We start from the raw sequence: 13,144 nt of genomic DNA, 5'->3' as shown, positions 1-13,144 counted from the left end.
ATCTGTCCTCCATCCAAGACTTATACCTGTCCAGGGTCAGGAAACATCACTGCAGACTCCTCCCACCCTGCACACAACCTGTTCAAACTCCTCCCCTCTGGCAGATGCTACAGATCACTGTACGTCATAAAAACAGTTTGTTCCCTGGATCAACCTGTCACTGAGAATGTTCATGTACATAAACATATACTATTTAATTTAAATGTTCACCTGCACTACTATCCTATTATTATTATTATTATTATTATTATTATTATTATTATTATTATTATTATTATTATTATTATTATTATTATTATCTTGTTATTGTTATCTTGTTATATTATTATAATAATTATTATCATTAGTTTTGCACATGTTAGTCTAACTACTGTTTATATTTATGTTTATATTTTTTTCTAGTTGATTGTTATTATTTAATATTTACATTATTAGAGAGATCACAGTTCACCAAGTCAAATTCCTTGTGTGTATAACATACATTAATATACGTTAATCATTCACTAACCAGGTCCATGATTATTTTATTTAGATATTATTTTAATTACATTTACAAATTAGAAGGAAATGCACAAGATGGACATGTTGATAAGTGAACCAACGCCATCAGCTGAAACTGTTTAAAAAGTCAGGAAAAACAGAATTTTCAGCTTGTGTGTTAGCAGCATTAGCTTTAGCAGCATTAGCTTTAGCAGCATTAGCTTTAGCAGCATTAGCTTCAGCAGCATTAGCTTTAGCAGCATTAGCTTTAGCAGCATTAGCTTCAGCAGCATTAGCTTTAGCAGCATTAGCTTAAGCAGCATTAGCTTTAGCAGCATTAGCTTCAGCAGCTAACTCAGTATTTCTGCCTCTGAGACCGATACTATGTTAATGCCAAAAATCTTTCAAGGAATCAAAGCTTCAATGGGTAAAATAATCTAAATCTCTGTCAGACATGGAGACTTTATTCCTCTGACCTTTGACCTCATGAGGAAGAACTGAACCAGAGCAAGGTTAAATCACCAAAATAATAAAGGTTGATAAATGTGACGTCACTACATTTATGCCAAGCGCTGAAACATAGAAATCCCATCATAACATTGATTATTTTAAATCCATATTTGTTTTTAAAGGGATGTGTTTTGAAGTATAAATACATTTTGTTTTCCATCATTTTCTGACCCTTTTTCTCTTTTCAGGGTCCAGCCGTCACCATCAGTAGGTGGGGCTATACACTGGGGCGGGGCTACACTTGGACAGATGCTCTGTTTAATATTTTGTAAAGAAAGTTTCAAGGTTTAAATTGTATTCCCAGTGATAATTGGAAAGGGACAACATTACTGTTTACACTGGATATACACATTAAATACACAGTGTTTGATATGTTACATATTTTGTGTTGCATTCCTTCACTTACAAACTCTGTGAATTAATCAATCAAACTCTGATCAATCAGTTCAATCAAAGCTTCAATGTTTCAAAATAAAGGTAGTACTTGTTATTCTGTCTGCGTTGGTTTCCACAGAGACTTGAAAACAAGCCCCAGACACTTCCTGTTTCCCTCTCTCTGTGCATTCTTCCTCACGGTACACGAGGCATGTTGGAAACCACTGATGAAGGTTCTGTGTGTGTGTTCCTGTCTGTTATCGATTGTAGATCTTCTTTAAGGGTCCCTATCCTGATCAGTGTGTTGGAGGGGGCGTGGCCTGCTGCAGCTCAATGTGTTGAGGGGGCGTGGTCTGCTGGCATCAGGCATCATTACATTCTAGTGATTCTGAGGAGGGAACTGCTCAATCACATGGAGTTTGACTGTAAAGAGATGAGCATGAAAGGGTTAGGGTTCCTACATCTATGATCTGTATTTATGTATATACATAAATATAGATCATAGATGTAGGAAACCTTCAAACAGACACACACACACACCTTTCATGCTCATCAATTCCCGCAACCCTGAAAAATTGGAACAAGCGGGTCTGAAAATGGATGGATGATATATATACTTGATATATAGCTATATATATATATAATATATTGATTATATATCTTTTTTTGACAAAGGTCAACACTACAAGAAGTTTAATCTTTTTAAGACAGCAATGCATGTTTTGTTATTACAATTAAATAAATTTATTTATTTTATTGCATAATTGTGACCATCACCAGCCCTCGCTAAGGAAGGGTAAGAAATTATTTATTAAAGGGAGGATATAAAAAGGGAGAACAGTGTTACACCTGGGTGGTACTATTGGTGTTTGCTGGTACTATTGGTGTTTGCTGGTACTATTGGTGTTTGCTGGTACTATTGGTGTTTGCTGGTACTTCTATGGAACTCTTTGTTTCAGATTCACTACATGCACACGATCTGTTTTGCAAATATTTATTTTATGCAAACTTGTAATATAAATTTTGAAATGCACACGCTCTACTTCACAAAAATTATTCTGAGACACAAATTCTGTTCTGTGAAACCTCTGTGTATTTGTGAGAAAAATGTGTGTGTGGTGAATTTTCAGACTGCACTGACGTCGCAGGTCAACGAACGTCACCATTGGCTGATAAAAGTGATTAAAAGATTCATCAGCCAATCAGGTGTTTGCTTTCAGCCAATCATATAGCTTCTTACATTTTCGCCACACTTTTAAACCAATTGCAGAGCTACTGATATGTGCGCATGCGCAGTGTTCCAACAAGAGTGTGATTTGTAAATTTGAAATACAACTGCGAAGCAAAGCATGTGCATTCATGAAAAACCCTGCAAGAGTTTATTCATTATGATACTGTTCTGATTCCATAGTACTACTGATGTTTGCTGGTATTGTTGGTGTTTGATGGTATTACTGGTGTTTGATGGTATTACTGGTGTTTGATGGTATTACTGGTGTTTGATGGTACTATTGGTGTTTGATGGTATTATTGGTGGTTGATGGTACTATTGGTGGTTGATGGTACTACTGGTGGTTGATGGTACTACTGGTGTTTGATGGTATTACTGGTGTTTGATGGTACTATTGGTGTTTGATGGTACTATTGGTGTTTGATGGTATTACTGGTGTTTGATTGTACTATTGGTATTTGGTGGTATTATTGGTGTTTGATGGTATTATTGGTGTTTGATGGTATTACTGGTGTTTGATGGTACTATTGGTGTTTGGTGGTATTATTGGTGTTTGATGGTATTACTGGTGTTTGATGGTATTATTGGTGTTTGATGGTATTATTGGTGTTTGATGGTATTATTGGTGTTTGATGGTATTACTGGTGTTTGATGGTATTATTGGTGTTTGATGGTATTACTGGTGTTTGATGGTACTATTGGTGTTTGGTGGTATTATTGGTGCTTGATGGTATTATTGGTGTTTGATGGTATTACTGGTGTTTGATGGTACTACTGGTGTTTGGTGGTATTATTGGTGTTTGATGGTATTACTGGTGTTTGATGGTATTATTGGTGTTTGATGGTATTATTGGTGTTTGATGGTATTATTGGTGTTTGATGGTATTATTGGTGTTTGATGGTATTACTGGTGTTTGATGGTATTATTGGTGTTTGATGGTATTAGTGGTGTTTGATGGTATTACTGGTGTTTGATGGTATTATTGGTGTTTGATGGTATTATTGGTGTTTGATGGTATTAGTGGTGTTTGATGGTATTACTGGTGTTTGATGGTATTATTGGTGTTTGATGGTATTATTGGTGTTTGATGGTATTAGTGGTGTTTGATGGTATTACTGGTGTTTGATGGTATTATTGGTGTTTGATGGTACTATTGGTGTTTGTGGTATTATTGGTGTTTGATGGTATTACTGGTGTTTGATGTATTACTGGTGTTGATGGTACATTGGTGTTTGATGGTATTATTGGTGTTTGATGGTATTACTGGTTGTTTGATGGTATTATTGGTGTTTGATGTATTACTGGTGGTTTGATGGTAATACTGGTGTTTGATGGTATTAGTGGGTGTTTGATGGTATTACTGGTGTTTGATGGTATTATGGTGTTTGATGGTATTATGGTGTTTGATGGTACTGGTGTTTGGATGTATACTGGTGTTGATGGTATTACTGGTGTTTGATGGTATTATTGGTGTTTGATGGTATTATTGGTGTTGATGGTATACTGGGTGTTTGATGGTATTACTGGTGTTTGATGGTATTACTGGTGTTTGATGGTATTATTGGTGTTTGATGGTATTACTGGTGTTTGATGGTATTACTGGTGTTTGATGGTACTATTGTGTGAATTACTGTAACTTTGTAACATTTAAATACTTTAATCACTGTAACACAAACTATTATTTATTGTAAAAACATTTTAAAATACAACCCCTCCCCCCCCCCCCCCCTCCTCCCTCCATGGATCAGTTACAGATCTACAGAGGGCGGGGGGAGGGGGCGGAGTCAGATAATATAAAGACTTGATTCTTCACAGGCTGTGATTCTTTCTGAGACTGAGGACAGAATGCATCTGAGGTGAGTTAGAAACTTTGACTGTTGACAGGTAATAATAATAATAATAATAATAATAATAATAATAATAATAATAATAATAATAATAATAATAATAATGATAATAATAATAATAATAATAATAATAATAATAATAATAATAATAATAATACCCTAACCCTAAGTTTTTGTCAAAGAAACTTCATCAAAGCAGAAGAAACGACTCTTTGTTCATTACAACTCACAGAAACTGAGCTGGGTTTGATTTCATCAGGAGCTAACAGTGTGTGTGTGTGTGTGTGTGTGTGTGTGTGTTACAGGTGTTTGTTGTTTCTGCCTGTTGTCGTTGTTGCCTCTCTGGCTGCTCCGCTCCATCGTAAGAAAAGACTCGTGACTCGGATCAGTAAAAAAGAATCAACTCTTGTGAGCAGTGACATTAACGTGCTTCTCTCTGTGTGTGTGTGTGCGTGTGTGTGCGTGTGTGTGTGTGTGTGTTGCAGACGGACAAACAGAGGATGGTAAAGCTCTATAAAGCTGTGATGTCATCATCTCAACCTTTAGGAGAGTTTCATGTGTTTGTTTGTTTTGCAGAGATGAGTGTAACGGACCCAACACATCTGAGTGGTAACACACACACTATAAACACACTTTTATCTTCTTTAGCTTCACTCATTAAAATGATCACATGATTCTCCAGAATGACCTCAGTGAGATTATTAACACAGAGCTAAGGTCCTTTAAAAGATCTCAGCATCTCCTGTTTGTTCTGAACATGAAGGAAACATCCACACACTCACCTAGAGGCCCTGTACTACAAAGCTAGATAACTATATTCTGGATTAATCTCCGTTAGCTACAGCTAACCAAACATTCTCCGTCAGACAGAAGCTGTCTTATGAATCTGGATATCAACTCACTTGGTTAACCAGGTGATTTCAGGCTCTAGTGACAGAGGAGGAGCTTACAGCGTCAGACCAATCACACACAGAGGAACTGAAGAGGAACTTACGTCACTGTTAATGAATAATTCTTTTAAAAAATGAAGAATTAAAATCCATAATTCAGACCAAAAACAAAACTGTTGCTGCAGTAAAAGCAGAAAGTAATTAATGTAGAAATTAACGAGTGTTAATGATTAAATTAGTGAGATTATAAACAGAGAATAAACACTGATCACTTTCTCTTTGATCTTGTCTGTGTCTCTAATGCTGTGTTCATACAGATCTACATCATGAGGTGGAATATATTTATATTTATATTATCTACAGGACTGAGGCTCTCAGCTTCACCACACATTAATTAATTAATTAATTAATTAATTAATTAACCTGGTCCCAACCAGGTTAGTCGTTCAGCCTAAGTTACCATGGTGATTTAGCTCTGCAAGACGTTATGCAGCTTCGTAGGACAGCACACACTGATTAAATCCCAGAAGTTAAAATCAAACCTGTAGCTAGGTTAAAGGTCAAAGGTCATTCAATGAAAACTCACATAACAACACACACACACACACACACACACACAACACACACAATTTTGGCCTCTTCAGTCGCTGATGTTTGACTCTAAATGTTTTGTTAACAGAGTTTTACAAGAGGAAAGTCTGCTGATGGACGCTCCTACCATGCTAGGCTATGCTAATGCTAATCCCACATAAAGCAGCTGGTTTAGGGTTAGCTTAGATGATGTTCATATGCTAACTGTTGTTACTACAGATGAGAAGAACAGCCGGGCATCTCAGTCCACAGTGGACGCTCCTAAAGGTGAGACAAACAGAATTATTGATTAGATTCTGTTCCTTTATTACTTTATTACAATGTTTGTTTGTGCTTTTACTTTTGTTTGTGTTATTGGAATTTGGAATTAATTAGAACCTAAGCTTCAGATGAAAGTTCATGTCTCATCATCCTGAAGGTGGCGCTACATCAAGCCTTTAAAGTTTTAGAAATCACAACAAATCCACTAAATGTGCTACAGATTTACAACTTTCACCAAAATGTTTCACCAACTCTGACGGAAACTTTGGTTCATCTAAACCTTTTGTAGATGATGAAATCATCACTTTTATTAAAACTGGTTAAAGTCATTAAACCTTCTACAGCTCAAAACCAAACCATTCACACACATTATTGGTTGATCAATAACTGATCACACAATGGATTCATGACTGTAAACAGTTTTGTAAAAATGAAGGAGCACCTTGTCCTTCTCACTGTTTCCTTCTCCAAACATCTGAACCAACAGAGACAGAAGAGTCCGACCTCACGGTGGACACATCGGACTCATCGTCAGAGAACATCCAGTCTGAAGCCCTGAGTCCAGACAGCATAGACGACAGGGACTCCCAGGAGGTCCAAACAGAGGTCCAGGAGGCCTACAGCACTGAGAACAAGAACTCTGCTGAGAAGATCAACACTGAGCTATCCAACATTGAAGACTCAAAAGAAGAAGTTGACAGTAACTCTGAGACTGAAGATGACCAACCAGATGCTGCTGAGGACTCCAAGGACAACAGCTCACATATGGAGGACTTCAAGAAGCCCTCTACAGATGTGAAGGACAATGAAGACAACTCAGAAGAGACAGATGACTCTGTGGAGGGAGACAAAACTAAAGTCCAGCACCAGGACGAGTCTGATACAAGAGGAGACAAGACCAGTGAGGAACCTTCAGAAGAGATGGCTGTGAGATCGGCCGAGGAGCTGGACCTCAAGAGAGATAGTCACAGCGAGGACATCTCAGCTCAAGACATCTCAGATAAAAACATCTCAGCTCAGGACATCGCAGATGAAGATGTCTCAGATAAAAACATCTCAAATCAGGACATCTCAGCTCAGGACATCGCAGATGAAGATGTCTCAGATAAAAACATCTCAAATCAAGATGTCTCAGCTGGAAATGTCTCAGCAGAGGATATTTTGGCAGAAGAAGTGTCCACTGAGGACGCAGCAGACAGTGATGGACACGACACTCAGACCCAGAGTGAAGGACACACTTCATCAGACACTAGTGAGGACCAACGAGGCATCAGCGGAACACAGAGAGTGGAGGCTGTGAATTCAATGAAAGGTAACACACACACACACACACACACACACACACACACACACACACACACACACACACACACACACACACACACACACACACACACACTTGTGGAAGTAACTGGACTTGGTTAGGGTTAACCCTAACCCTTTGAACTTCTAACCCTAATCTGAAAGGTTCTTTCTGCTCTATGGGTTCTGACTCAGTTACACATGAAGGTTGATGTTCTGATCCACGTTCTGATCTATGTTCTGATCTATGTTCTGATGCATGTTCTGATCTATGTTCTGATCTATGTTCTGATCTATGTTCTGCTCCATGTTCTGATCTATGTTCTGCTCCATGCTAATCTTGTCTCAGCTCTTTGTTCTATCAGTTCCTCTGAGTGTTTGAAGATGTTGTGTTCTAGTGTCTCTGTTTCCATTGGATCAGAACACAGAAGGTTAAACTCCTCCTCTTTGTCCTTTACAGTCACACCTGACCAACCAGAAGACTCCTCCTCTTCTTCTTCTTCTACAGACGGTAGGTTGGTCTGTGAACACTTTCACTCCCTGAAGACGCTTTCAAAACATCTTTCATTTCTTTTAGTCCCAAGTTAGACACTGTTCATCTGATCTGAGGCCGACGCCCCCTGAAGGTAACATCACACATCACATCAGAACAAGCTTTGGTTCCAGGTCTTCAGCCTCTGCTGTGTTTCTTCTTAGAGCTGAAGCTGATAAAGGTCACGTGAGCAGAGCAGCTGACCAGTATCTCCAGCCTGGTTTTGTTCCAGGATGATGGAGTCAATCTTTTATTCAACTATGTTTAATGTTTAATGGTTTTGTCCAGATTAAAGCAACCACTGATCGCACAACTTTCCAAGTATCTTCTCATGAATGAACACCAATAACCAAAGCCTCCATGTTTTTAGACCAACATCGTTAAACCAAAGTCATCTAGTTGGTGATTAAAGGGTTAACCAGGTTAACCCTTTAATCACAGGGTTAACCAGGTTAACCCTTTAATCACAGGGTTAACCAGGTTAACCCTTTTCAGCTGGTCCAGCCTCCTCAGGTTCCTGGTCTCTGGTCCATGGTTCATGGTCCATAGTTCCTGGTTCCTGGTCTTTAGATCAACATTGACAAACAGGAGTGTTTTCCTGTAGCGCGTCAAAGGATGAGTTCATCTATAAAGGTTAATGTTTTTAGTTTTTTATCATTAGAACACATCACATCATGAACATTCTCACACATATTTATATTATTTTATAATGTAAAACATCATATATATAATATATAAAACCATTAGAATATATAATATATGACTGTTAGAACATATAATAAAAACATGATCATATATACACTCTATATAATATATGTTATTTAAAATACTAAATAACTAACTATATAACATATAAAATCATATTTCTGTGGTGTACAGTAAGAACAGAACAGAAAAACAATTCCATGGTTTAATTCAGTAAATAAGTCGATTCCTACAGAGGAACTGAAAAGACAGAAAAAGGGCGGAGCCAGCAGTAAGTGGGCGGAGCCAGCAAACAATGAGTGTGGGTTCTTTCCAGGTGAAACAGATCAAACTGATCTGATTAGATTTAGGGTTTGAGCCGTAAACCATGGTCACATGATCAGATCCACCATGTGAGAGGTTTGTTTAAAACACAGAGAAGCTTTGATTAAAGTCAGAAAAACTCCTTTTTATAAAAATCCAACTCAGTTCATTTGTGTGGAGAGAGATTTTACAATAAGAGCAAAATGTTTCTATAGGATGTTTTATTTTTTTATTTGTGACCCACAAAAAATGAGAACCTACAGTACAGTAGTTACTGTAGTGGTTACAAAGGCTTAGTAACAGGAGAGTTATTGATAATATTATATTAATATCTAATGATTCAAAACATGACTTTATAACAAACATTCCTAATCCCGACCAATAGGAGGGGCACGTTTGTGTTCAAATACAGGATGATCAGTAATTGATGGGAATCAATTATTAAACAATATTGATCAGACTGAGTTTCTATGGATCAATGGAAATAAAAGGTATTTAATGATGTGTGATTGGATGATGGAGATGGAGGAGGAGCCTAACCCTAACCCACACTGAAAGAAACAAAAGAAAGGTTTTCTAAGAAGAAGAAGAAGAAGAAGAAGAAGAAGAAGAAGAAGAAGAAGAAGAAGAAGGATGAGGGCGGTCAATAGAAGTTGTTTATTTGAGTCACAGAATAAGAAATTAGATGATAATTAAAAATACACAAATAAATAAACAAGTTAAATAAATTAAATAAAATAAATAAATATGGATAAGAAGAAAGAAAGATACAGAAATCAATACACACAAAAAACAAACAATTAAAATAAATCAATGAATTTAAAATAAATAATTGAAAATAAAATAAACAGAATAAATTAAACAAATGAATTAAAAAAGTAAAAGGACTAAGTTTTGTTCTTAGTTTTAGTTTCATGTTGTTTCATGTTGCTTTTCTTTAATCCCATGGATGACATCACAGGGTTAAGGAAAGGTGTTTAATAGAGACGGTGTCTGTCCCCCGACCCATATTTCACAATGATTTTAACATAAAATCAAATAAAAGAGCTATCAATTATAAAAATCTGAAAAAAATTAAAATCTCAAATCTAGAAACACCAAAACATAAAAGCATTAGATGTGCTCTATTAAATATTAGATCACTGAGATCCAAATCTCTACTAGTAAATGACCTTATCTCAGAAAATAACTTTGATTTATTCTGTTTAACTGAAACATGGCTGTATCAAGATGAATATGTTAGTTTAAATGAAGCCACTCCTCCCAGTCATTTAAATACTCATATGCCACGAGACATAGGCCGTGGAGGTGGTGTAGCAGCTATTTATCATTCCTCTCTCCTAATCTATCCTAAACCAAAGGCCAATTACACTTCCTTTGAAAGCCTGGTTCTAAATTTATCTCATATCGAATCAAAAACCTGCCAGCCAGTCTTATTTGTAATAATTTACCGTCCTCCAGGCCCTTATTCTGAATTTCTATCAGAATTCTCTGAGTTTATATCAAACTTAGTCCTCAGTTCTGATAAAATACTGATAGTAGGAGATTTTAATATCCATGTGGACAAAGATAGTGATAGCCTGAGCTCAGCCTTTATGTCCCTAATAGACTCAGTTGGCTTTTTTCAAACTATTAATGAAGCTACTCATCGTTTAAATCATACTCTTGATCTTGTTCTAACATATGGCCTTGATATTAATGAACTAAAAGTCTACCCTGAAAATCCTCTGCTATCAGATCACTTTTTAATATCTTTTAACATTATCCTAGAGGATCTCGCACTGTGCAATAAAATAGTTAGGAGTAGAAATCTGTCCAACAGTGCTGTGGCTAAATTTAAAGAGGCCATTCCTGCTGCCTTAAACTCAGTGCACCATCCAATAAATAACTATGATATTAATTATAACCCCTCTCAACTGGATCTGCTTGTCGATAGCTCTGCTAGTCTACTAAAATCCACCTTGGACTCAATTGCCCCATTGAGGGAAAAAACTATTAAACGTCAGAGGAAAGCTCCGTGGTTTAGCTCTGAAACTCACACACTCAAACAAACAACCCGTAAATTAGAGAGAATGTGGCGCTCCAATAAAACAGAGGAGTCACGAATACTTTGGCAAGAAAGCCATAGTAAATACATGACAGCCTTACGACATAGTCGATCTACATACTACTCCTCACTAATTGAAGAAAATAAAAATAATCCGAGGTACCTTTTCAGCACTGTAGCCAGGCTAACACAAAGTCAGAGCTCTATTGAGCCCATGATTCCTCTAGCCCTCAGCTGTGAGGACTTTATGACATTTTTTAACCATAAAATTCACAAGATTAGAGATAAAATTAGCCACTCCCTGCCTTCACCTGGGCCTGCTGTACCATTAAATGTAAATAGGCCTAACCTAAACTGTTTCACACATATAGGACTTCAGGAACTTAACTCTATTATTTCATCCTCCAAACCATCGACCTGCCTTTCAGATCCGATCCCAACTAAGCTGTTTAAAGAAGTTGTTCCCCTGGTCTGCCCATCTTTGTTGGAGACAATAAATATATCCCTATCAATAGGCTACGTGCCACAGTCCTTTAAAGTAGCTGTAATCAAACCCCTTCTCAAAAAACCTACTCTTGATTCCAGCACTTTAGCAAACTACAGGCCTATATCTAATCTTCCTTTTATTTCAAAGATTCTTGAGAAAGTTGTGGCAGCTCAGCTCTGTGAATTTCTTCAAAACAACAGCCTGTTGGAGGACTTCCAGTCAGGTTTTAGAGCTCAACACAGCACAGAGACTGCTTTAGTTAAAGTAACTAATGATCTACTCTGGGCTTCAGATGAAGGACGACTCTCAGTGCTGGTTTTATTAGATCTTAGTGCAGCTTTTGACACTATAGATCACTATATTCTACTAGAGAGATTAGAGAAATTACTTGGAATCACAGGGACTGCCCTAAACTGGTTGGAGAGAGGTTGGAGAGGGCGTTAAGAGAGAGGTCATTTAGGCTAGAGAGGGACCGGAGAGGGTCCCATTCCTCTTTCAAACACTCCCTCTATGTCTGCTTCTTCCCTTGTGTGTTTGCTCCTGTTCTCCTTCTGGCTTTTGTCTTGCAGGTCCGTGGGATCCTCAGTGTGGAGTTACAGAGTCTCAACAACTCTGTCTCCACCCTTTCCTCTGCACACACCCAACACAGCATAACGTGGATGGCTGTTCATCATAGGAATGGGATCCACACAAGGTTCCTGCTGCTTAACAGAAGGTTTTCCTTGCCGCCATGATGAATTCATGTTGGGTGTGGGATACATATGTATGTGTATATACGTATATATGCATATGTGTGTATCCATAAAATGAAGAGTCCGTCCTTAAGACTGCTCTACTGTAAAGTGTCTTGAGATACCATTGGTTATGATTTGGAGCTATACAAATAAAGATTGATTGATTGATTGATGGTGTTAGGAAAAGGTGATCATGTTTGTTCCGACAATCAGACGCACTTCCACTAGGTGACGTAATAATAATAACAATAATAAAGTTAGTGACGTCTGTCGTGGTGAAAAAACTCCACATTTCCTAAAATGAACTAAAAGCTAATATTTAACACTTTCCACTGATATAAAGTCATAAATCACAGGTTTGAATGTAAATCAAAGGAAAAGAGGTTACCATGGCTACGAGGAACTAAAGATAAACTAAAGAACGTCACATAGAGAATAGTTGTTCACACTCACCTTCTACTCATTAATATTAATTATGATTAATAAAACATCATGTGGATAAAAATGTCTCTGATCATTTTTCTAGAAGCACAGAGTGTCTGTTTAATGTCAGTTATAATCTGATAAACATCTCCAGGTCAGTCGGAGCTTTTCCCCACTAACGTAGAACGACTACTGAAATTATACAAACATTAATGATGGAGGGAGAAGGTACAAGAAGAACAAGGGTAGTCTATGAGAGAGGACAAGGGTGAACTACTGGGCAACGACGAGGCCACAGCTGAGGACCAGGGAGAGTGTCATGGTGGATACGGGCGTAGCACAGAGCTAACAGAGATACACATTGAGAAAGATAACTTCACCACCATTCGTGAGGACATTAAAACACTCACACTGGAAGTGAAATC

At 37.5% G+C, this 13,144-nt stretch overlaps 1 protein-coding gene across 1 annotated transcript; it reads left to right on the top strand.

The window, feature by feature from the left end:
- Positions 1–4,402: 4,402 nt before the first annotated feature.
- Positions 4,403–8,336, top strand: LOC114458527 (dentin sialophosphoprotein-like). The gene is made up of 10 exons (XM_028440940.1): positions 4,403–4,453; positions 4,750–4,805; positions 4,930–4,947; positions 5,021–5,053; positions 6,145–6,192; positions 6,674–7,017; positions 7,057–7,498; positions 7,949–7,999; positions 8,066–8,114; positions 8,185–8,336. Exons 1-9 carry the CDS (start codon positions 4,443–4,445, stop codon positions 8,074–8,076), a joined length of 1,014 nt encoding a protein of 337 aa, XP_028296741.1. The 5' UTR covers positions 4,403–4,442; the 3' UTR covers positions 8,077–8,114; positions 8,185–8,336.
- Positions 8,337–13,144: the final 4,808 nt, after the last annotated feature.

Source organism: Gouania willdenowi, unplaced genomic scaffold (assembly GCF_900634775.1).
Source record: "Gouania willdenowi unplaced genomic scaffold, fGouWil2.1 scaffold_120_arrow_ctg1, whole genome shotgun sequence".
In the NCBI taxonomy this organism is placed as follows: domain Eukaryota; kingdom Metazoa; phylum Chordata; class Actinopteri; order Blenniiformes; family Gobiesocidae; genus Gouania; species Gouania willdenowi.
This window is presented reverse-complemented; position numbering and strand designations above follow the sequence as displayed.